The 24,874-nt window shown below is 38.0% G+C and overlaps 1 protein-coding gene and 1 non-coding gene across 3 annotated transcripts in view; both read right to left on the bottom strand.

The window, feature by feature from the left end:
- The window catches only part of CACNA2D1 (calcium voltage-gated channel auxiliary subunit alpha2delta 1), a 480,944-nt gene that overhangs the window by 78,781 nt on the left and 377,289 nt on the right, over window positions 1–24,874 (bottom strand). For both annotated transcript variants that reach the window (XM_040644315.1, XM_040644316.1), the window contains exon 11: window positions 4,342–4,500. In XM_040644315.1, coding sequence (XP_040500249.1) covers window positions 4,342–4,500 — 159 coding nt within the window. The remainder of the gene's footprint in view (window positions 1–4,341; window positions 4,501–24,874) is intronic.
- LOC121105982 lies at window positions 11,358–11,464 on the bottom strand. The gene has a single exon (XR_005838712.1). It is a non-coding gene; the product is annotated as a U6 spliceosomal RNA (small nuclear RNA).

Below are 24,874 nucleotides of genomic sequence, written 5' to 3'. Positions count from 1 at the left end.
GAGGTATAATGAAAGTCAAATTTGTAAGTTTAACTTTCTAATGACCACACTAATGAAAGTATGAAGAAATCTCTGAAATTAATTCTACTAACATATTTTCTTTAACCCAGTCATCCAAAATATTGTGAATTCAACATGAAATCCATATAGAAATTACTGAGCTAGTACACATTTTTTTTCTTTCATAGTAGCTCTTCAAATCCTGGTGTGTATTTTATATTTATAACACATTTCAATTCAGACCAGGCAACATTTCAAGTCTCAACAGCCACATGGGATTGTGGTTACCATGTTGGATAGCACCAGCCCAGCCTTTAAATGACTACTATTTTTGAAAAAAAATCATTAATTCTCAGGTAGTGTTCAGGCTTATGCAAAGTCTGTACTTATCTTACTTTTCAAAGCAGATATATCCCATTTCCCATTGTAAAAGTTAATCAAGACAATATTACGCTCTAAGGATGAAAAGATCCTGTTTCATATTATCTCACCCCATTGACTAGGCCATTAGAACACTAGCAGTTAAAGCTGTTAAGCAAGTATTGTGAAAATGCAAGTATTGACTAATACAATTCGTCACATTCAAGCATAGTTCTTATCTTTGAAGAAAGCCATCTGAAAATTTGACTATATAGAAAGCTACCTATTTTATCATCAAAATATTTTTATGAAAGACATGGAAATACCTTAACTAAAATTAATTTGATGATTTCTTTTTATCTGCCTATGTAATACATACCTAAAGGGCTGTTACAGAAAAGTGATTAAGTAAAGATTTTACATAAGGACTTGGTTTCATTTTTGGAAGTAGTGGGGGCATTATTATTAATGAACACAAGTACCAGTGTAAGTAAGCACACTGGGTCTTGCTGATCATTTGTGTAATTAAATAATAATGTTTCCCGAGAGAGAGAGATGTTAGGACATACACAAAAGGGGGAATAAAGAAATGTTTTGTTTTCAACATGACTTTTCCCAGGAGTAGCCTGCTTAGTAATTGTGTGGTAGAGCAGAGTCAGCAACTAGGCAGAGGATTTGCAGTTATCTGAAGAGTCACACAATTGTAACAATTATGCTACTGGCAGAGTCACACAATTGTAACAATTATGCTACTGGTTTGTAACAAATTCAGTAAAGGAAAGAACTTGACTATTTCAATAAAATGACAATTAGTAGAGTTGGTAATTTACTTTAATACATTATTTCATAACAAATCACAGTATGGATATCCCTGTGTCTCCTTGTATCACTTTGCAGCCAGTACACAGCACGGCATCTATCATTTATGTACTTAATAAAATTTTTTCTTTTGAAAAATGCATCTCGGTATACTTGTAATATTTTATGGAATGCTACCTGAGGACTAATTCAAATCTCAGTTTAAGGTGTACTGTGGGATAAATGATACCTTTAATTCTATCTGAGACTTGTTTCAAGGATCTTCATGATAAACCTTACAAGGACAAACAAAAACCAGAGAATGACACTGTGCGGTAAGACGACAGGAAGTATCTGAAATAGGTAAAATTTGCATCAGCTCTGAATAAGGCAAGGAATGACACTGGGAAAATTATTTTATTATTTTTTTAAAGATTTACTTATTTATTTACTTGAGAGAGAGAGTGAGAGAGCGAGCATGCGAGCAGGGAGAGGAGCAGAGGGAGAGGGACAAGCAGACTCTGAGTCGAGCACATTGCCTGACCCGGGGCTCGATCCCACAACTCTGAGAATCATAAGTCAGCTACTTAACCTCCTGAGTCACCCAGGCACCCCTGGGGAAATGATTTTAAAATGAAGAACTGCACTACATAAAGGACATGCGGAAAGCAGAATATATGAGACTTATTTCAGAGAGAACATATTAAAAATCATTTGCAATTGTGGTAGGGGCACTGCGAGAGGCCAAGAGGAGTTAAATTACACTTAATCAGCAACTCGTAGTGAATCTGGGAGTTAATGCGGCCTCTCTAACGAGACAGCCTTGGAAATAGTACACAAGGCTTGAGACCCCTTATCATGTCACAACTAAAACTGGAATACGAGGTGATGTCATGAAGTGATGCAAATTAACAACACCGAGAAGAGTAATTAAAATGACACCATCTAGAAAAACCTGATTGACTCAAAAGAAAAAGAAGTTCTATAAAAAAAAAATCACAGACTTCTAATTCTTTACTGCAGAAAGAATACATTTTCATCTCATAGTCCATTACATCTGAATCTGAAAGTTCTGAGTTCTCATCCTGCTATTTACCAACATACATCCTTTAATAAACAAATGCATTCTACCAAAGGGAATCCCCTGGAAACTGCGACGCTAAACTGTTTTGCTTTCCTGTCTCCTTGATTATCTAACGCTACCTAATAAATACCGCCACCTCAAACTCCACAGATCTGAAACTGAGCTTTTTCTACCCTCATAGTCCTTCTCTCTAGATTCCTGTGTCACCAGCCACCAAATATTCGAGTCCAGAAACCATCTCATAGTTACCATCTCACTCTCCTTAACGTTTCTTTGCTTCGACTCCAACACCAGGACTTATATAACAGCTTAACTTAGTACACTCGGTAGATCATGTCATTCTCATATTATCAACTTTTCATTTGCTCCTAAACACCTCATTAACGGACACCTCGTGGCCTTTTTATTTCCCTCACAGCCCCTGCACTGCCATGTCCCAGCCACACACAGCACCTGCTATTGTTTCAATGTGCCACGATGTCTCCTACGTCTGCGACTTTGTTCACGTTGTTCTTTTTATCTGACATGATTTTCCTCCTCTCATCTACCTGCCTAAATTCTACTCATTCTTCAAAATCCTGTTTCCAAGGAAATGCCCACTTTCCCGACCTCCTTTGGGTAAGTCAAACCCCTCTTTCGTGCCACTCTAGTAAACAGACTCCGAATGCCCTATAACAGCACTAACATACTGTACTAGGAATGATAATTTACTGTACCATGCTGGACATTCTTGAGAGCAGACAGTCTTGCTTACCTCTGCTATTCTAGCACTAGTAACATGACAGGAAATTGTGAGGCACGCAATAAATATTGGCTGAATGAACAAATGGATGAAGCAACCAATCAGACATCTTGAAAACTGTTTTAGAAGCTTTACTTAGGGAACAACAAAGTCAGATTTGCAGATAAGACTACATGTAAGGGCTTATTCAGTGACTCAGCAAATATGGTATGAATTATGAGCTGACTCTCTACCAGACACGTGCTAGTCAGGAACTACAGTCGTAATGATCATGACTCCAATACCACGTCAACAACCCACACTCGCATGAGGTTTGCTATGTGTTAGGTTCTGTGGACAATCCTATCCACAACCCTCGGAGGGATGTGCCATGGTGTAAGGGAGGAAATCGAGGGAGAGAAAAGTTAGGTCCACACTCTCAACCACTGTGATAATATTGCTCTGTGAGAGATCAAAAACTTGAACAGTTCAAAGTGAAAGAGACAACACAGCCATATGAAAACACTAATCTGAAGTGTGAGATATATGCTATAATATGGGGCAGACAGTAGGCGTGCTGGAGTGTGACAGTCTAAATGGAGACAATGCTGGGTGATTTTTTGGGGGAGATCTTCACTGAGCAAGGAGCTCCTGCTTTGGCATTTTATTCCCTCCTGCCCTTCACGTCTGTCATTTGGACCTTTTTTTTTTTTTTTTTAAGATTTTATTTATTTATTTGACAGAGATAGAGACAGCCAGCGAGAGAGGTAACACAGCAGGGGGAGTGGGAGAGGAAGAAGCAGGCTCCCAGCAGAGGAGCCCGATGCGGGGCTCGATCCCAGAATGCCAGGATCACACCCTGAGCCGAAGGCAGATGCTTAACGACCGAGCCACCCAGGAGCCCCCATTTGGACCTTTCTGTACATTAACAAACAACTTCAAGAACCAAGTAAATGTTTAAAACTAAAATATTTCCACCAAGCATTGGATGATGGAAAACGCCAGTTTCCAGATAAATACAGTAGTGACTAAGAAAAAGTAAATGATATTCTACATACGCCAACTAAGTTGGAAGTGCTTGTATAAAATTAAATAATTATCTTACAAACGTGCTTCTTAAACAGAGTTTTAAAAGATGATGGAAGAAAAGATCTAAAAGAAAAAGAATGTCTACATTTTGTATGTCTTTTGAATTTTGGATTTAAAAATAAAAGTAGTTCAAAGATTTCTACTGCCTGGACACATCTGCTTTTAAATTAAATGAGAAACAGCACTGTTACATAACTCATAGTTACTCATAGTAGTAAGTACTAGCATATTGAAATTCATATGCTGTGATTCAGTAATAAAAGAGAAGAGGGGGTGTACAGATACTTACATTAAGGAGCTGTTCAAAAGCAAAACTGAAGCCTTTCTTATAGTCAGTGATTCCTTTTGCTGTGATATTATTCACCGCGTCTTTCAGCACTTTCTTATTTCTCACATTGGCTTGGACAAGGTGCTGAAAACAGCTTACATCCTGGGCATTGCTGTTAAACTGTGAAAGATAAAAAAGTAAATATATAAATGAACATGAAAACCAATCACAGCATTTTATTTGAATTTGTGGTTTGTACATCCCCGTCCTGTTGCGTGGCTTTCTCTTTCATAAAGTGAGTAAACTGGTAACAAAAGTGCACTAAGGATCAAACAGCAATTTTCATCCGAACCCCCGACTCCTACTGTAACCCTAAGCCTGTCACTCACCTTCCTGAAGCTTAGTTTCTCCAATTATAAATTTGGGATTTGAATTATGTAAGGTCCCTTTCAGCTCTCAAATTTTCTGAGCATTTAGAGGACCAAAAAAAACAAAAACAAAAAATGCCAACAAACAATGAAATGTATTCAGAATCCAGAAATGATACGGTGACACCTGGGTGGGTTCAAGGACAAACTAACCACTTGCTTGCCTCTCATAAGGAAGGTGGTGTGAGGTGGAAAAGCAGCAAAGTCAATGACAGGAACAGAGCTTTAGTAATCTTGAAATGTGACAGTACAATCTTTCTACCAGGGTTAACCCAGGAAAGTAATGTGGAAGACTCAGGAACAACAGGTGGCCTTTTAGAACTGTTCGCTCGAGAGCTTATATACAGAAGGCAGGTGAGTGTTGGAGGCGCGGCCAAGGGCTAGCAGATCCCTGCAGACAGGGATTGCTGTAAATGAAGAAGCCCTGAACGAGGCTGTAGGAGGACGAAAGGTCAACTCTGATGCCTGCCCCAACGTGAAAACTGAAGAATCATCGCCAAAGTAGTATCACCAACCCTATAAAAAGTATTCACGTAGTTCATTGGGTATTTCCAAAAAAGCTAACAACTATGAGTTCTGCAGTGAGACTGACACTGAGATAAGTGGAAACATCCCATCATTTATTAACTCCGCTACTTACGCTCTCGGGGCTGAGTGTCACATCTGCAAAATGAGGATGATAATAAAATCATGCCTGCTGGAAGGTAGGGGTCTGGCCAGATGAAATGTCGGAGATTTTCTCAAAAACATATAATTCAACAATTTTAATAGATGGATCACAACCCGAAATATAAATTTTATAACTGATCACATATTCTTACAAATATAACATTCTTTTTTTCTCTGGAAATCGATGAAGCTTAATTATAAGGTGCACTGCACATTTCATCAATTCAATAAGCAAATATTTACTATCAGCCTGTTATAGGTCAAGAATTGTGGCACGTGATATTTGTGTCTTCAGGCATTAAGTAAATTATGCACAAACATATACATACGTACGTACATAAGCCCATGTATGGTGCCTAGTATGTGTTGCATTTACTCTACAAATATTAATCACTTCCTCTTTGCAAATGCTCTACAAGATACGTATTATTATTATTCACAAAGAAACGTAGGCACTGAGAGATTAAAGAACTTGCCCATACTCACACAGCAAATAAGAGTCAGGATCAGACTAGCACTGTGACACAAGAGTGTGGGATTTTAACTATTCTTGGAGGGCCTCTTAACATATTACAATACATTAGGCTTGGTTCTGTAAAGCAATAGAGCATTATTCCCCAGGAGATGATATCACAAGTGGGTTCCAGTTTGGACCATGAGCAGTTTGGGGGAAATTCACTTGAGAAATCCATTTCCTGTGATTCCAGAGGAATATTTCATTGAAGAGTATGGGGAAAGAACATTCCAGACAAACAGAACAACAAAAGGGAAGCCTTTTAGGGATATGTAAAGAAGGAGAGTTTAGCTCAGTCACACATGAGTGAGGACAATGACAGAAAATGTGTTCGGGGAGGGAGGCGGGGCCAGATCACTCAGGGTCTAACAGAAATGCTGAAGAACTGGGCTTCGAATTTCTGTCAAATGGAAAGTCACAGAAAGATTTTAAGCCACATACAAAATAATCTAACGTAAAAATTTAAGATCACGCAAGCTGCTATTCGGGAAACGGATTTAAGGTGAGCAAAATTCGAAGGAGAGAAAATAATTAGAAGGCTATTACAGTAATCTAGCTCAACATTAAATAAGTGGCTTTGGTATTTGTGGAGATGGTCAGAAAAGGAAGGGTTGTACATTGATTTTGGAGGAAGAATCCACAGCGTGTGGTGGTGGAAGGAGAATGCTGCTGAGTAAGAGCCTAGTATCAGGAATGTCATGCAGGGGTCTGACACGGGCGTCAGGATGGCCGGAGGACTACAGGAGTGATGGGTTCGGGGGTATTCGAGGAAGAGGCAAGAGAAGCACAAAGTTCAAGTGACGGTGAGTTTTCAATATAAGTGAGACATGCAAATGATGAAGTTGGGCAATCATAACAGTTAAAGCATGAGGCTCGGGTGCCCGCATGGCTCAGTCAGTTAAGCATATGCCTTCGGCTCAGGTCATGATCCCAGGGTCCTGGGATCGAACCCTGCATCACGCTCCCTGCTCATCGGGGAGCCTGCTTCTCCCTCTCCCACTCCCCCACTTGTGCTCGCTCTCTGTCAAATAACATCTTTAAAGCATGAGGCTCAAAAGAAGTCTTGGCTAAAGATTAAAAAAATAATAAAAGGCTTCAACATAGAAATTTAGTGTAAAATCATATAAATAAAAGGAAGGTAGTCAAAGGAGTCCCTAAGAAAACTTAGTAGACATAAGCTCCCATGGAGGCAGGAAGGAAATCAGGAGACTGGGCTGTTTGGGATGATGAGAGGGAGAGAAAAAATGTCTCAGAGAGAAAGACAGTGCAGTTCAGAGACAAAGATGCAAAATTCAAAGTGCCCATGGAAGTCATCCATGTTACACGGTCAGCGGCGGGAAGCGGCGGGGCAGAGCCCACGGAATGTCCGGGAGGCACATGGGAAGTGGTGGCCTATGCAGAGAGGCACATCTGCAAAGTGCCAAGGCCGGCAAACAAAGAAGAAAAAGAGGGGGGGGTACCTGTAAGGGTGAACTTGGGGTCAAGTAAAAGCTGCCTGAAAGTGCAGGGTCATTAGATCCAGAGAGGACTGATATTGAAGACTAAAGGAAGGAAAAGATGCAGGAAAGAGAAAAGAGGTGAAATATAAGTGGGGGAAGGACAGACAGCCGGCGCGTGGCATGACTCTTGAATGGCTATGGACTTCATTGCTCTAGGGAAGATGAGCGGGAGCCGAGTACAGAGGCTGCTGGGTGTATATGTGGACTTGGGGTTGAAAAGGTGACCTTGACTGTCTGCCTTGCTCTTCACTGGGGACAAAAGCCACAATCAAGATAAAGGGAGGAGACGGAAGGTTTGTAGAAAGTGGAGATAAAACAAAAAGGAAAAAGTCCTGCACAGATAAATAATTGGAGTTCTTTCTCATTTTCACTTTGAACACTACTTTCAGGTACATCATATATAGGAGTAAAAAGCTCCAATAGATTTCTTTGCTATTTTCTATAAATTCAAGTGTTGGAAACTTAGGATCTTCAGTTCTAAATTCCACTGCCTCTTTTATTTCATTCTTTGATCATCTAACAAAATCTTATTCTGCACATTCCATTTGAAAACAAAAGAATGTGAGAATTCCCATGTTAGAAAGTTAAAAAAAAAGTTTGCCAATGAATCAACAGTAAAATGTCTGACCTTAGAGAATTATTAGAAATGGTTAGAGGAAATGTTATTAACTGATTTAAACCGTGAATCATGATAACATTACAAGTTATGCAGAAAATGAGCACTAAATAATGTATTGCCCTGAGTCTTTCGGTTGGCCTTGACCTGCTTTTAACACAAAAATGAAGCATCTCATTAAGTCACTTTAACACAAACTGATTAAATATAAATTCAATTCATTATATACAAATTCAGTGGTGTGTAACAGAAATACTACGATTATACTCATAATAAAACTCATAAATAATGCAGGGAAAGGAAGAGCTTACAAAGTATAAGTCCCCATAGCAAATATTCTCCTAGGAAAGGGATGAGAAATTTTAAAAGTTTGAAATTAGGTAAGTGTGTATTTCACAGACACCGTATACTCATCTGCTTTTAGAATAGACAAAAAGAACCGGTTTATTTTCACAAGCTGAAATTGCAGTCTTTGGTAACATGTGCCTAAATTTTAATTTATGAACCACGTATTTAATACATAAATTGCTTATGTATTAAAAACCTTAGGGCAAAAGTTTAATAATATAGTATTACAAAGCTTTGAAATAGTATATTGTGAGTGAAAATAGATTTAAGGAGCCCTGTTTTGTCACCTATCAAGAAAATGCTTTTTTAAAAAAATGTATTATTTCACTAAACCTAGAGTCAGAAATCCAAACTAATACCACACTGATTCCTTTCCCAATCCCAGAAAATTCAACCAAGTAGGTCTCTTATAAGAACTGTTGAGAAAATCCCTGCTAGCACGCTGAGACAGGAAGATGTGTAGGTTAAGGTGAGCCTCTGCAGTTTCAAGCACGTGGAACTTTGTATCCCTACTCCAGCAAACGACCATTCTTTCATTTCCTCCTTCCACATAACCTGCTCTTCTGCCTACAACACCTCCCTTTCTCTTCCTCAACAGTCTTTCCTTATAAAAGGCTTTCATGACCTCTCTTGACTAGATCAAACCACCCCATTATAAGCTCTCCTAGGCCTAGATGTATCTTTCACAGAACACAACTTCGTTAAAACTTCCTACTTCTTTGTATGATATCTTGATAGAGTCTTCCACTGGATTAGAAGCCCACATAGTCAAAGAAAATAGCCATTCCACCAGTGCAACCTCAGTCCTGAGTATATAATAGTATGCTATAAATATATAACAAATTTATCTATGGAGTTTCATTAGAAGACAGTGTGAAATGTTGATCAAAATCAAGCTACAGATTTATAATTGTAGAAATATTTTAGCTTTATATTATGTTAAGCTTATATATTCATACATGTAAATATTCTGTCCAAATAGACACTATTAAAATACCCAAACGAAGATGTATGTAAGACACCTATTAAAGAGTCTGGCACATAGTAGACGTTAAATCTATCATTTAAAAAATTATTTTAGTAAAAACATTAATATGCTCAAATCAGAACAGATTACTAGATTAGTTAGAAAGATTCTGATAAACGATTTCAGCTTTAGTGAGCTTTAAAGTTCACTAACAGGACAATACAAGTACCCTTCAAACATTAACTTAATGTTTGAAACACTGTCTGAAATAACCATGAACAGTAAATTTCAATACTTCCAAAGAACCTTCCTATTATATATCAGAATCAAGTACACACATCATAGTAAAAGATAACTTTTGGTGCCAAAATACATTGTTAACCTCTCGAAAGAAGTAATTTAAACTCTTAGTTTTATAAAGACAGTATTTTTGTTCTCAGGTGCTCTGCATAGTAAGAAATCACTTCACAAAATGTTTCTGAGACAGAGAACTCCGCTGCTCATTGAATTCACCTTGGATAAAAACGAAATGTTGGCACTGCCTTGATGCACACTGGAAGTCAAAGAAGCATCAAGTTCCCGGAGAGCAACCTTGTGTAGGAACGGCGCCCTCACTGGATGTCGTAACACATTTTCACAGGGCACCAAGTCTACCTGTGTTTTTTGGTTTTTTTGTTTGTTTTTTTTAAAGATTTTATTTATTTATTTGACAGAGAGAGAGAGAACACAAGCAGGGGGAGTGGGAGAGGAAGAAGCAGGCTCCCAAGTAGAGGAGCCTGATGCGGGGCTCGATCCCAGAATGCTGGGATCACGCCCTGAGCCGAAGGCAGATGCTTAACGACTGAGCCACCCAGGCGCCCCCCCAAGTCTACCTTTGAAATCGTCAGTGGGCTCAAGTAGTTTTCCTCTAGAAATATTAAGAATTAAAAATAAAAGAAACCCAAAGGTAGTAGTATTCCACTTGGAACTGCAGAGAAATAGAAGCGGCCCATTTAATCTCTGACCATTCAACTCACCTTTAATTTTTACCCTTTCTCCTAATCCAAGTGGTCTAATCTCTTATGAAGACACACTTTGTTTAGGAAACTTTGTACACTGCTAAATTATAAAACATTCTTAATGGGGAAAAAAGGATAATTTATAATTTCTTGGTTTCTGAAAAATTGTTCAATATCTAAATTACTCCTTAGAACTTGTCTTAATGATTTGTTTTCTCTTTTTTGCAAGTAAAGCAAAAGGGTAGGCTCCAACTGTGTATATAACCAGCAAAAAAACCTCAAATTCAGATTAGCCTGTTTGAATCATGGGTATTTTTTTAAATTACAAAATACAAGCGAACTTATTTACATAATTATAATAATTAATGTAACAAATTTATATTATACAAAATTATTACTTTAAATGAATTACCTAAAATAAATAAACAATACAATTTTGTGTATTAGGCTGTTACAATTCTGGTATCAGAAGCTATCCACATGTTGGACACCAGAGGGCAGTGCAGGAAAATAAAAGCAAAGTGAACAGAGTGTGATCTTCAAAATCTTGGTTAGGTTTTATCCCTATTAAAAATACTTTATTTTGATTTTCCTATTTTTATAGGAAATTTGGAAACTAGAAATACTATAAGGAAACAAGACAGTTATCTGAAACCTCAGAGAAACAGGTGATAACATTTATCCATACACATACGTACATTACACTCCCAGTTAAGAATGAATGATTTTAAGGTTCTTTAACTTATAGCCAATTTAACTTACAGAAATTCTGTGCCAATTTATACTCTATATGTAACAATCCCACTCCACTTGCACGAATACTTATCATTTTTATTTGGTAAATTCTAAGTGAAAAGATTGAAATAATCTTTTAATTCCTTGAATTTCCTTGATGGCTAACAATGTAAAACTTTTTCTCATATATTAATTTTCATATAATCTTGTGAATTCTAAGTCTTATTTTTCTAATTTGTTGCTTACTTTCTAATTATAACTTTTAAACCTATTCTTTCTTCACGAATTTGCATGTCATTTTTGCATAGGGGCCATGCTAGTCTTCTCTGTATTGTTCCATTTTTAGTATATTTGCTGCCGAAGTGAGCACTGGTTTTAGTTTCAATAGTTTCCATGATGCAGGTGAGGAAATGAGACTGAAGAGTGTTAAGCAAAGGGCCCAGAGTCACACAGCGACCAAGAGTCAGGGCTCTGCTTCAAACCCAAATGCCTGGCACACTCTTCTCTATGGTGTCTCATCATTTTCAATTTATACCAAAAAGTATAAGCTGCCAGACCTTGTCATGCTGCTTCTTCAACATGGTCTTTCTGTTGAACTTTGAAACTATTCTTTTGTCTAATTAAAATTAACATTTACCAATAAATTTTGGACAAACTGACATCTTCATGAGTCATCTTTTCATTTCAAGAAGAGTTATTAATTCCACATGTATTATTATATCTCCATTTCAACTCTGCTACATGCATCTCATGTTCTTTTCTCTTTTCTCACATGCAAATTCTAAATATATTATTAAAAGTAATGCTAAGTTATTCATGATGTTTTGCAAACACTGTGAATAGGATTCCAATTTCTATTATGAATCCCTGTCCAGGAAAAACCAGAAGGGGTGATCACCCTTGCACGGTTAGAGACCCCATAAATTTGTTAGGAGCACTCTGGGACTTGAAAACTCTTGCTTGCAAATTGATCTTGCTGTCCCCCAACATTGGCTGCTGGTTTATGTTTTCTGTGACCTACTGTATGAAAAAACTGATAAAGAATTTTCCACTTTTTAATCCAATTTAGGAAAGTCAGGTCTAGCCCAAGCCCTGCCTCTAATAAGCTTCAATGGCCACAGCTGATTCAATTATGTCCTCTGAGCTTGTTTCCCCCTTTCTGGAAAAAAAAAAGGGGGGGGGCTTTACTAGATCAACAAGAAAGGCCCTCAAATTCTAAAATCTTAAAATTTAAATTTGATAGTTTCAACTATCAAAGGAATAACATAAAAAAAGGAATAATGAATTCTGTAAATTTCAAAAGAAAGTCACATCAATAAAAGTGAAGGTAATGACAACATTATTAAGACAAAATTTGTTTGCCTGTAATTATAAGTTATTGCCCATCAAAACTTTTGGCATTTTTACTTTTAAACAAATATTTCAAGCAATTTTCCTTCCTTCCTTCCTTCCTTCCTTCCTTCCTTCCTTCCTTCCTTCCTTTCTTTCAGTAAGCACTTGTATGGGAGGGGGTGTAAGGGAAGAGGGAGAGACTCTTAAGTAGGCTCCATGCCAAGCCAGGAGCCTGAGGCAGGGCTTGATCTCTCAAACCTGAGATCATGACCTGAGCTGAAATCAAGTGTCAGACATTTAACCAACTGAGCCACCCAGTCACCCCTAAACAAATATTTCAATTAACTTGAATCATGACATGCCCAAAATTCAGTCTGTTGACTTTTGCTGAAATGTTGAGTAAATTTCTGAATAAGCCTAATTATCATTTTAATATATTCTATTTATATTTTGATACAGAAAAATTTTAAACCTAATTATATACACTTAGAGTTTCAAACAATTGAGAGAGTACACTATTCTTTTTGCTTCAAAAGTAATTTGTACTAAGCTTCCCTGCTCATCTCTACTTGATATCTACATTTTCTTTCTCAACCATCGCTTTGTCAACCACTGCGTAATCCTGATGCCACAACACCTGCTCGGCTAGAAATATGGGCAGGTTTTCTCCATCATTCTTCTTTTTAAGAGGATTTTTAAATTTTTATTTATTTATTGGGGGAGGAGGCAGAGAGATACTCTTAAGCAGGTTCCACACCCAGTGCAGAGCCCAACATAGGGAGGGCTCCATTTCACGACCCTGAGATCATGACCTGAGCCAAAATCAAGAACTGGACACTTACCCGACTGAGCCACCCAGGCGCCCCTACATGATTCTTAAGATATAATAAACATATCAGTATGATTTCTATCGCAAGTTCTTTTCATAGTCCTGTGGAAATTTGAATGCCAGTTTCCAAGGATGAAATTTTAATGAAATGATGAAACGATCATACACTCTTTGATCTTTTCCTCTTTACCAAAATTATGATGCAATGCTGACCAATATGTTCAATGTTTTTATGGCACCTGAAGCTGATTACTTGGACTGTCTTCCCTAGTAGAAAAAAGATCACTTGTGAGTTTAGCTGGATTTGCCTGAAGAACTCAGTGAGAATGATAATATACATATATAATTTATTTGCAGATAAATAAGCGAGGATGACTCTTATCATTTAAGAACACAAAAATATCTGATCACTGATTGAATTTTTAACAACATTCTGACAACTACGTAGCACTTCCCCTCTCCCAGCACTGTTAGGACTAACAAAGAAATACTCAATTGAAGAAGCCCCACTATGGGTCTTGAATTTTTGTATATATGGTAACATTTCTACTAAACAGTGTCTCTATAATAACTCAAAAAAAGAAAAATGAAACCATTCATCAGAGGGGAGGTGAGAGTACAAGGGATACAAAATATAAACAACCAACATGTATAGAAAGTATCAGGTGGAGACAAATGCTACAAAGGAAATGAGGCAAAGTGGTTGACAATAGTCAAAGTGATAGTATAACTAAAACTGGAATGATACTGGAGCTGTGGTGGCCAAGGGGTCCTCTCTAATAAGGAAGGATTTGCGCAAAGATCTGAGCCAAGCGGGGGAAAAAAGCACGCATCTATCTAGACTCAGGAAGCATCAAGATTCAGCGTAAACAGAACTGATTTTAATTCGTGCATATTTGTAAGACACGCACCTAACAAAGAACAAATCTGTCTTTTAAGGAAGGTCAGTAACATCACCAACGTATTCTTTTCAATACGAAACAGCATTTGGGATCAACAAAAGGGTTACCAACATGAGTGGAAGACATTATATTCAACCTAACAGGGTTCCACTAAAACAAAATATATAAATAAATATAAATATATACTTGAACATATAGTTCAGTGATATAAATATCTGAAAAATTTAAAGTATGATTATAGTAGAAACTAAAGAAAAAAAATAAATGAAGATACCTATCAACAGAACATAGGGTTAAGCAGGAGAGAGATCAGGACGAGTGCAAAAAAAATTTTGGAATATATTTTTAAAGGGTGCAAACATTGGACAAAACATTAGAGAGATGAATTAATTATGAGAAAAAGCAAATGCCAATATTTGGAATTCATAACAGAATTTACCTTGCAAACAGTCACCTTATGACAAAGTGCCTTACAATGAAACACGTAACAATAAAACATTTTCAGGTCCTAGTACATGTTTTCAAGCTCTAGCATAGACATCAAAATTCTCAAAATGCTTTCTAGAGCCGTAGAAATGTGCTGAAATGGGATTCTGCTATTCACAAATTACGGTTTAAGTCTGTGCATTCTTAGTGTAGTATCAGCTTATGTTTCGTTTTCTGCTGCATTTAAACCCACTAAGTAATTAGGAGCAGATATGATAGTTTAATTTAAGTAACTGAGAGCAACTCGGCTAACCTACAGCTCATGCTAGCCCAAGCCGTTCTCTTTACCTCTTGTCCTAATTAAATAAATATATGACCTCTGAGTAATTTTACTCAGTAAATAGTGACCCAACTCTGCTTACTGCACATGGACTCTTTTCCCAGTCCTTCAAGCCCCAGCAAGTAAGTTCTAACTTTTATATTTTTAAAAACAATAGATCAGTTCAAAAGACAAGTATGCCTTCTGCCTCACCTTAAGTATTACTTGGCCATTCCTAAAACTGAAAGTGTAACTAATTTCTAAGCACCAAGAACTATAGTGTACCATGTAATTAATGGAAAAAATATTTATCTCGCTTTTCAACACCTTCTTATAAACTTTTCTTATACTTGCAAAGCAATTAAGTTATCCTCTGGCAATCTCTCTTTTTTTAAACTAAATAACCTTGATTACATACCCTATTATAATCTCTAAATCTGTCCTTTGAAAGTCTTCTCTTCACAGCCCATAATTTATGTGTCTTGTAAATGAAGGTAATTTTAAAAAGCGCCCATCTTTATCTTTAAAAAAAAATCAAATATATATGAAAGAGAGAACTTTGGTTCATGTAAGAAACCTAACTCTACTCCTTCCTGTTTTAATACACCCGTCCAAAAAGCAAATGGCTACACTATAAAAATATTTGTAAACATCCGTAGTACTAGTAACATTATGAAATAACAAGATCTTAAAATCTGCATCAATGATACACATTTTAAGTTACAAGAAGCTCCAGACAGATGCCTGCTGGACTTTGCTAAATGTACGTCCCAAGTGGGACTTCCCGATTTCCTCACCGCTGAGGAATCACTTGAGAGACATGCTACGTGTGGGCTTGAGAGTCTGCATTTCTAACTGGCGGCCAGGTGCTGCTCCTGCTGCTGGACCACATGCCCCACTTGAAGTTGCAAGGGTATAAACTACAGTATTCTTGTTCGTTGACATAAATGAGATACAAATCCACATAAATATTTCTTGAAATCTAGATGATGACGATTTTATAAGACATGAAATGAAATTCCTAGAATTCATTTGTCACGAAAGTGCACTGGCATGCCAAGTATCTGTTACTTTATTTGTGCCCTGCACCTGTTTTCTAAAGGTGAAAAGGGGCACCTCAGTGGCTCAGTTGTAAGCGTTTGCCTTTGGCTCAGGTCATGATCCCAGGGTCCTGGGATCAAGCCCTGCTTCAGGCTCCGGCTCCGTGAGTCTGCTTCTCCCTCTCCCTCTGCCTCTGCTTCTGTGTCCTCTCTCGCTGTCTCTCTCTCTCTCTCTCTGTCAATAAATAAATAAAATCTTAATAAAATAAAGGTAAAAAATCACTTTTAAATGTAAATTGTGCAACAACGTACAAATGTGCTATCATATGCAGATTTTAAAAGTTCTAAAAGAAAACCATTCCCTTCTCTAGGAATACACAGGCCTATTTTGGAAGGAAAACTAAAATTTAAAGCACGTGAGAAAACAAACAATCCAAATCATGTCTTTCGTGCAGATACAGTGTAATTTCAGATGGAAACAAACCTCCACTCTGCAGTAAGTTGGTGTTAAACTATCAAGTCAAAAACGGGGAAGTACCTGAGATTTCATCCTAACTGCAAGCTGATCAGTGAGCCTCAAAGGTTGTGTGTCATCGCTCTGCAAGTCCACCAGCGCACGGAGAGACAGTTCCGTCTGCGGTGAGCGGGAAGCAGGTCACTTACGCGGAGGTGAGCCTTACTAATGCCACCACCGTGACACCGTGATCGTCCCTGTCCAGCCTCCCGCTACGATGGCTGTGGCTCCACATTCCCTATTCCGCACTTGCATTTAGAGACCACTACTTCCAGACTTGCTGCCTAGTGACTAAAGTCTGGGCGAAGGGTAGAACTTACTTGAAAAAGTGCTCTCCTACAACTAACAGCGAAGATATCATAAGGAAGAATATTGTGATTATTTCTTTCTCATGAGTATTCAAAGATGATACTTTCTAATGACCACAAATGAGGAAAACTTCCAAGAAGGAAACGGGACTGAAAACCCCTTCACATCATCCCAACATCTGCATCGAATCCTTAAGTAAAGAGATCTGTGATTTCACTGAAACACAGGACTGTCTCCTTCAGGTGCCAACTTTTCACGTACAGTTCATAATCGGCACATGCTTCCTTTTCATCCTGCACTGGCTTGCAGTATTTCACTCTGGAAATGTCGAACTCCCTCACTTTCAGAAACAAATTCCACTCATTGTTGCCACACTTGAAATTATGCCAGTAAATCATAACATGCTGTGATGGAACTGCTGCTCCCATCATCTCCCACTCACTTCCATCAAAGCACGTCACCTGATTAGTGCGAAAACAGCGACATGACGCGTGCATGAGCGCCGCCAGCAGCCGGACCCCTTGTGCAACAAAGGCGGCCCTGGAGATAAACAAGAAGGCACTAGGACATGACGTGGCCCCACGTCTGACACCTTACACAGGACTGACGCATAACAATGACTGTTCTTTACTAAACATTAAGAGACTTAGGAACATAAACCTAAAAATGAGAGACTGTCGGATTTTTCAGTCGGGAATTCTAGGCAACTTTGGCGAGTGTTCCTATTGACTGCACCCTAACTCTTAAGATGACTCACACGAGCTTTGGTATGAGGAGGAAGAGAAATGCGTGAGGGCTTTGTGGAAAAAATCACTGTCCAAGTTAATTACACAATCACTACCAGGTTTCCTGAGTGCCTTAACGTCATGACCCCCTGAAGTTATAAAAACTAAAGTTCTATCATTTCTTTCCTAGACTTTCAAACAGTTAGAGAAAAAAAAAAAAAAAAAAAAAACCCCACACGACATTATAAATACATTTTGAAGAGTTTTTTCCTTAGAATTTCCATATCATTAAATTAGGAAATTTGTATTTAATGAGAAAGGCCTATCTGTTGAAGACAAAAACATATTTTTGCTTTTCTCTTACCAAAATGATGTATAATAATTAATTCTCTTTATATGTACCAATTTCAGGCATTTTAAAACCCCAAATATTTAGCATGGTAACTAATAAAACTGAAGAATTTATTTTAAATTATGAAGTTAATTTGGTTGATATTAAATATAATATAAACGCAAATAAGAGCATATGAAGTTGACAGGAGCAAAAGATACACGATAAAGCAAGTAAATAAATACATAAAAAGAAAATATACTAGTCAGGCAGAATGTATAATCCAGATATAATGTTTAAGTGTTTATATACAATTGTAAAAATAATCCATTTCATATGTGCTTTTTCCAGCCAAAATACGGAGACATTTACTGAAAGAATTCCTCCACTAAAACAAAAATAACATTCTTTTTTAAAAATAATAAATTTAGATTTAAAAACAATTTCTCTTTGCTTTTATAATCTAATCATATTCTATCCTGGAATTTCTAACAATTCCAATATTTTGGAGTTTTATTTAAATATATTGGATTTCACAATAAAATTAGCAAATATAGGGGTGCCTGGGTGGCTCAGTCAGTTAAGCGTCTGCCTTCAGTTCAGGTCATGATCCTGGAGTCAGTCCTGGGATTGAGCCCCACATCAGGCTCCTTACTCAGCAGGGAGCCTGCTTTTCCCTCTGCCTGCTGTTCCCCTGCTTGTTCTTTCTTTCTCTCAAATAAATAAAATCTTAAAAAAATTAGTAAATATATTTTATATTTTCCTCAGCATTCAGCCACATAACTTTGTGGTTACACCTGGACTCATAAACAAGGATGGCTGTGCTCCTATTCTGTCCTCTCCCTTAGAAAAGATACCAGAACTCTGCTTCATTCTCTGTAAAATTAAGAAGAGTAATAGTACCTACTCCACAAGGTGGTTAAAAAGACTAAATGAGTTACCATAGAAAACACAGAGAATGGTTCTTGCCACAAAAGCAGTGTTTAAAAAAATAACACTAAAAATTCCCTAAGATTTGTGATCAATGAAGGTTAATATGTAAATAAGGTAAACAACACGTAGCTACCTGAGATCTTGTTCATACTGATTTCTGAAGGGCAAATCTATGGCTGGAACAATAAGATCACTTCAAACCAATCAGTGACTTTTCAATCATGAAAATGTACTAATGATTTTCTGAAATAATAAAATTAAACAACAGTATATAGTTAATAAAAAAATTCAGAGAATAGTTGACAAAAATATCTTTTTATGGTAAATGAGGACCATAAACCATGAAAGTAAATTAAAGTAACTATCTAACCTAAACTAAACAAGACAATATACAGGAGCTGAGACCAGCAATAAATTTCTCTGGAAGTAGAGAGGGAAATCACGATGGCTTCATCTTTCAAATATCTTCCTGCATTATTTGCCTTACAATTTGCATGGGTTGTGCCTTTTCCAATATCATTTTCTTCCTTATTTTTGAATATGTAATGGAGTATTTTCATATTTAACTTGAGATACTGAGATACATTATTTGCAGATAAATGCAGTTCCAGTTCTTTCTACAATCAACATACTTCATTTGCCAACACACCTGCAGCACACACAGTCAAGCCACATCAAGTTGGGATGCATGAGTATGGCTTTGTGAAGAAACGTCGATGAACCAACAAGGTCTATTGACCTGGTTCACAGAAACCACAAGGAAATAAGAAACAATTATGTTTCTTAAGAAGTTAACAATTTTCTTTAAAGCAATACACATTTAAAAGCCTTAATATTTTTAAGAAAAGTAATGGTTTTTAAGACTTGTCAGACATTAAGAATCCCAATGTCAATCCCATCTAAGTGATTTAATTAAGAAAGAATCACCAGTTGCTGGTTAAATGTTGAAAACATCAAATTCATTCTAATCCATTTCTACTGTTTAATCTGAAATCCTTTTTAGGGCATTTTTATTAATAGCATTGTTTAGTTTCTAGCTAAGGCAGATGCTAGTGGTGTCCCGTCCATATTTCCATACCCACCAGCCCAAATTTAACTGCCTGGGATTTCTGCAAGCCCTCTGCCTGTGTACTTGTTGGCCTGGGAACACCAGGGAATTAACGTCTCTTGGCAGCAATCATTAAATACTCCAGCACATTTTCCCCTTGGATGGGATAACTCTGATTTATGTAATCCGTATTGATTCTCAGAATTGTCCAGAGCATTAAGCTGTACTCACTCAGAGTGATAACTTATTTGATAATCCATCATTTATTATTTTTAACTTTTCACATTTCTTTAAGTATTTCCTAGAGTTTCTAAATAAACCATTTGTACTTGAATCCTTGTCTCAGGGACTATATCTGGGGAAATACAATCTAAGCTGATAATGGCAGTGGTTTTAGGAAGCAGATCCTCAGAATGGGACTGTAGAATTAAATCATTACTCACCAGCCATGTGGCAACCAAGACTCCACTAGTAACTGACTGTATACCAGTCATAACTAGAGTCAAAAAAACCCCTCAGAGGTGGTAGCATCACAAATGCTAAGCATTCCACCTGCAGTGATTGGAACACAATACAGATTGAAGGGGAGGTGCCTACCTCTTCAGAAATACGGTGGCAATAGTAATCATAAAGGCTTGAAGTTGGTGGGTTGTTATTATATTCACTGAAGAAAATGATAACATCAAGTCAGCCAACTATCAACTAAAGGCAGTGTGTGAACTCCAGAAGGCTTCTAGGGCAAAAAATGAAGAGATCCCCATCTCCTGTTGTGAGGTCAACACGGGCCAGAAATAGGCACAGTATATGCTTTTGAAAGTAACATACTTAAAAAGGAGGCTGCATTTATAGCCTTGTCAGGTTTCTGTGTAAAAGTGAGAGCAATGATAGGCAAATCATGGGACCCTAAGCGTAGAACACCTAGTGGATGCAATTGAGAACAGTGAACTTCCGGATTCTCTTACACCCTCTGGACTGGCAGAAGTCACCTCTTCTGCCTAAAAGATAGTAGTTTTTCTGTTCCTAGACACCATAAAAGATGACACATGTTCTCCTAAAGATCTGATCTCATTTTCCCTCATGGCTCTAGGAAACAGATAGGTTAAGGTCTCAAAATGTACCGTCTGGAAAAGAAGTCTATGCTCCAGGAAAACAAAAACAAGAGAGCGACAGACAGAGAGAGAGAGGAGAGAGAAGAGAGAAGGAGAGAAACACTGAGAGAAAGACACTGGGAGAGAGAGAAAGAGGGAGAATATTCAACAAAAGAGACACACGATCTGCCTAATATGAACCAGAAGGTACTGGGAGAGTATGCAGAGAAGGGATGCTGAGGGATCACGAGGCAAAATACACCCAGTCATCAGCGTGGTATGGAGGAACAAGCAGCGTGAGATAAGAAAACACAGACTCCTACATAGCGGCAAACGGCTTGTTTGGTTGGCCAAAGCCCTGGAGGAGCCAGACTGGAAGACCCTCCCCAAAGTATTCTGGAGAAGACGCATGAAGATGCACCTTCGAAGCAGGCAGGGAACGTGCAGACCTCTTTGTCCCACATCAATGACAGCTAAAGTGCATTCCTCACAAAGTACTGAACAACCGGGTAGGCGGTTTGTCTATTACAAGTCATCCAGCCTTTGTGTGTGGCAAATGGAGTGAAACTGGCCTCAGTGGGAGTATTTATATTATGAAAATTACCAAATGCTACAAATCAGATTGCCCCTCCCCATACTGGCTCTGCCCCGAAAAGGCAGAGTACAGAGTGTGGGAACCAAGGGAAGGATGTAGGGACATCATCTCTCACCACTACTGAGAGTGATCTACTTAGGAAATTTGTACATCCTGTCTTTGCCACTTTAGGGTCTGCTGAACACAAATGTTCTGCTTTCCATGTTGGCGTGTGAAGGTGAGGTGTGGCTCCTACCAGGGTCACAGTAAGAATTTCACTAAACCTAAATCTATACTAACTTGATATTTTGAATTTCTCAAGCCAGTAAAACAACATGCAAGAAAAAAAAAATTGGGGGTGCCTGGGTGGCTCAGGCCACAATCCTGGAGTCCTGGGATCGAGTCCCGCATCGGGCTCCCTGCTCATCGGCGAATCTGCTTCTCCCTCTGACCCTCCCCCTCTCATGCTCTCTCTCTCTCTCTCTCTCCAAAAAAAAAAAAAAAAAAAATCTACTGGCAGAGCTCCAGCTGACAAGGCGATAGTCATGAAGGTTGTTGCTATATAATGTGGGAAAGGAGAACCAATCACTAAACTCATGGGACTCAGTGAAGCACTTATGTGCTCGGTGACGACTGTGGACAATTCCAGGAGCCACTGTGGCATGGACTGTGCATTCACAGGCCCCTGGGTTTCGAGTTCAGGTCAAGCAAGTGAGCTGCTGGCACAGAGTTAGCCAAATGTGCAGGGAAATGAGAAAGGGTATGAGAGGAGATAAAAGAAAAATATAAATGATGTACTTTGTTCTAACGCTAGCAGCCCACCTTCCTGTGTATTCTTAGCTGGGTTTTGTGTGTGTGTGTGTGTGTGTGTGTGTGTGTGTGTGTGTGTTTGAATTGTGAGCAGTCACCATCTTTAAGGATCAGTGACTGGATACAGAGGACACCGTCAGGTTTCTAACTACCATTACCTACAACTTTTTGTCTCAGTTTCCCCCCTTCTGGCCAGAATCTATTCTGCCCATATATGGGGAAGGCTGGTACATAAAACTCCAGCTCCTTGGGCCTTTGGGCAGAATAACTTTGAAGTTTATAATCTAAACAGCTTCTAGGATTCTTTAGCAGGATAAACTTCCTTTAAATGAAGTTGAGATCCTTTAATTGGTTCCCTCCTTCCTTCCCTTGACTCAATTCCACACTTCTTTAACTGGTAGTGTTTCCTGGGATCATGTCCCAAATCAACTACCACATTTGGAATCCATGAGTGAGAATCAGGAAGAAGCCAGTTTAAGATACTGACCATATTTAATATTTGTTGGTTTTATATAAATTTCATTAGACAGGCCAAATCCATACTGAATTTAATGTTTTTTACAACTTTCTCCTTTATTATGCTTTTGTAATAAATGATACTTAATGTACAAGTGAAACTAAATAACTACGTTTCTGATCTCGTTTGAGAGATCGATCATTATATTTTACCTGTTCACATTTTGGTAAGTAGTGAGCTAACACACAAAGCAGAGAGCAAAATAAGAATGGGATGAATCAGATCGTAGGCAGTGTCATGTTTTACAAAATTATATCAAGGACACAGACAAGCTAAACGACTGCTAAAGGTTTGGGTAAAGCAGAGAAAGATCTGGACACTGAGGGTGGTTCCCCAGATGTTATGGCCTGAATTGTGTCCCCTCAAATTCATATGTTGAAGTCCGAACCCCTAAAATCTCAGAATGTAACAGTATTCAAAGATAAGGTCTTCAAAGAGGTGGTTAAGTTGTAATGAGGCCATTAGGATAAGGACATCATGTCATAAGACTGGTGTCCATATAAGAATAGACACCAGGGGTGTAGACGCACAGACGAACGACCATCTAAAAAAGCAGCAATAGGGCAGCCATTTGCCAGCCAAGGAAGGAGGCAGCCAGAGAAAGTGACCCTACCAGCACCTTGATCTTGGAGTTCCAGCCTACAGAACCATGAAAAAATACATTTCTATAGTTTGAATGCCAATCCACGGTATTCTGTTATGGCAGCCCTAGGAAACTAAAAGAACAGGTTGTGCCTTACTGTGGTGGAGACACAAGTGTGGCCCAGATGAAAAGAAGTCTCCAAAAGAGGTCTGCAGAGTTCCTTGCATGTATCACCTATTGGACATTTTTACAAAGTCTGGCCTCATTAATCCTGGGTTCTATAACTACCCTCAGCCAGTTATATCCTGCTAAAAGCATTGTGGTTATAAATCCTCTTCCTCTTAGTAAACATCATACATCTAGTTACCTGGAGCTTTGGCTAACAGAGAGATGATACCCGCTTCCCTTGACTACTTTTTTCCTAGGGGTGCCCTTCCAGTGAAGGGAGTTGCTTTAACTTCTTTCCTCCTAAGAGGTTTCAGAGACAGACCTCTTCTTTTATGTTCAATACAAAATGACCTCATCACACATTGCTCACTCTCATCTCTGTAAATATAACCACTTCAAGTGTGAAATTATATACCAATAAATGGTCATGAAATTTCTTGCCTAAATTCTATGAATTTAAGTGAGACGTGCTAATATTCATTTTGTCCTGTTTTATTTGCTTCAGGGTTCAACATTCTTTAGCTATGAGTAGGAAGGTCTACTATGGTTCTTTGAAAATAAGATTTTTTATAAAGCACATTGGTTTATCTATTGGTTCTTGTGTTAATACTTTGAAAACGTAATACATTATTATAATTATTAATACATTATTACGATACATCTTACCAGCGGTATCTTCCACATGACTAGAACAAATGACAGTAAAATTTGTATGGAATCACGAAAGACCCTGAAGAGCCAAAGCAATCTTGAGAAAGAAGAACAAATCTGGGGATACCACAATCCCAGATTTCAAGATATACTATAAAGTAATCAGAACAGTATAGTACAGATACATAGATGAATGGAACAGAATAGAGTCTAGAAATAAACCCAAGCTTATATGGGCAATTGATCAATGACAAAAGAGGCAACAATATGCAATGGAGAAAAGACGGTCTCTTCAATAAATGGTGTTGGGAAAACTGGACAGCTACATGCAAAAGAATGAAACTGGATCATCTTCTCAAACCACATACAAAAATAAATTCAAAATGGATTTCAGACCTAAATGTGAGACCTGAAACCATAAAACTCCTAGAAGAAAATATAGGCAATAATCTCTTTGAGATTGGCTTTAGCAACATTTTTTTAGATAGGTCTCCTCAGGCAAGGGAAAGCAAAAATAAACTGTTGGGACTACACTAAAATATAAAGTTTTTGCACACCAAAGGAAGCCATCAACAAAACAAAAAACAACCTACTGAATGGCAGAGGATAATTGCAAATGATCTATCCAATAAGGGGTTAATATCCAAAATATATAACTTCTATAACTCAACCCCCCCCCCC

The sequence above is a fragment of the Ursus maritimus genome, unplaced genomic scaffold (genome assembly GCF_017311325.1).
Source record: "Ursus maritimus isolate PB19 unplaced genomic scaffold, ASM1731132v1 scaffold_3, whole genome shotgun sequence".
In the NCBI taxonomy this organism is placed as follows: domain Eukaryota; kingdom Metazoa; phylum Chordata; class Mammalia; order Carnivora; family Ursidae; genus Ursus; species Ursus maritimus.
The sequence above is the reverse complement of the archived record's forward strand: the minus strand, read 5'-3'. Positions and strand labels throughout refer to the sequence as shown.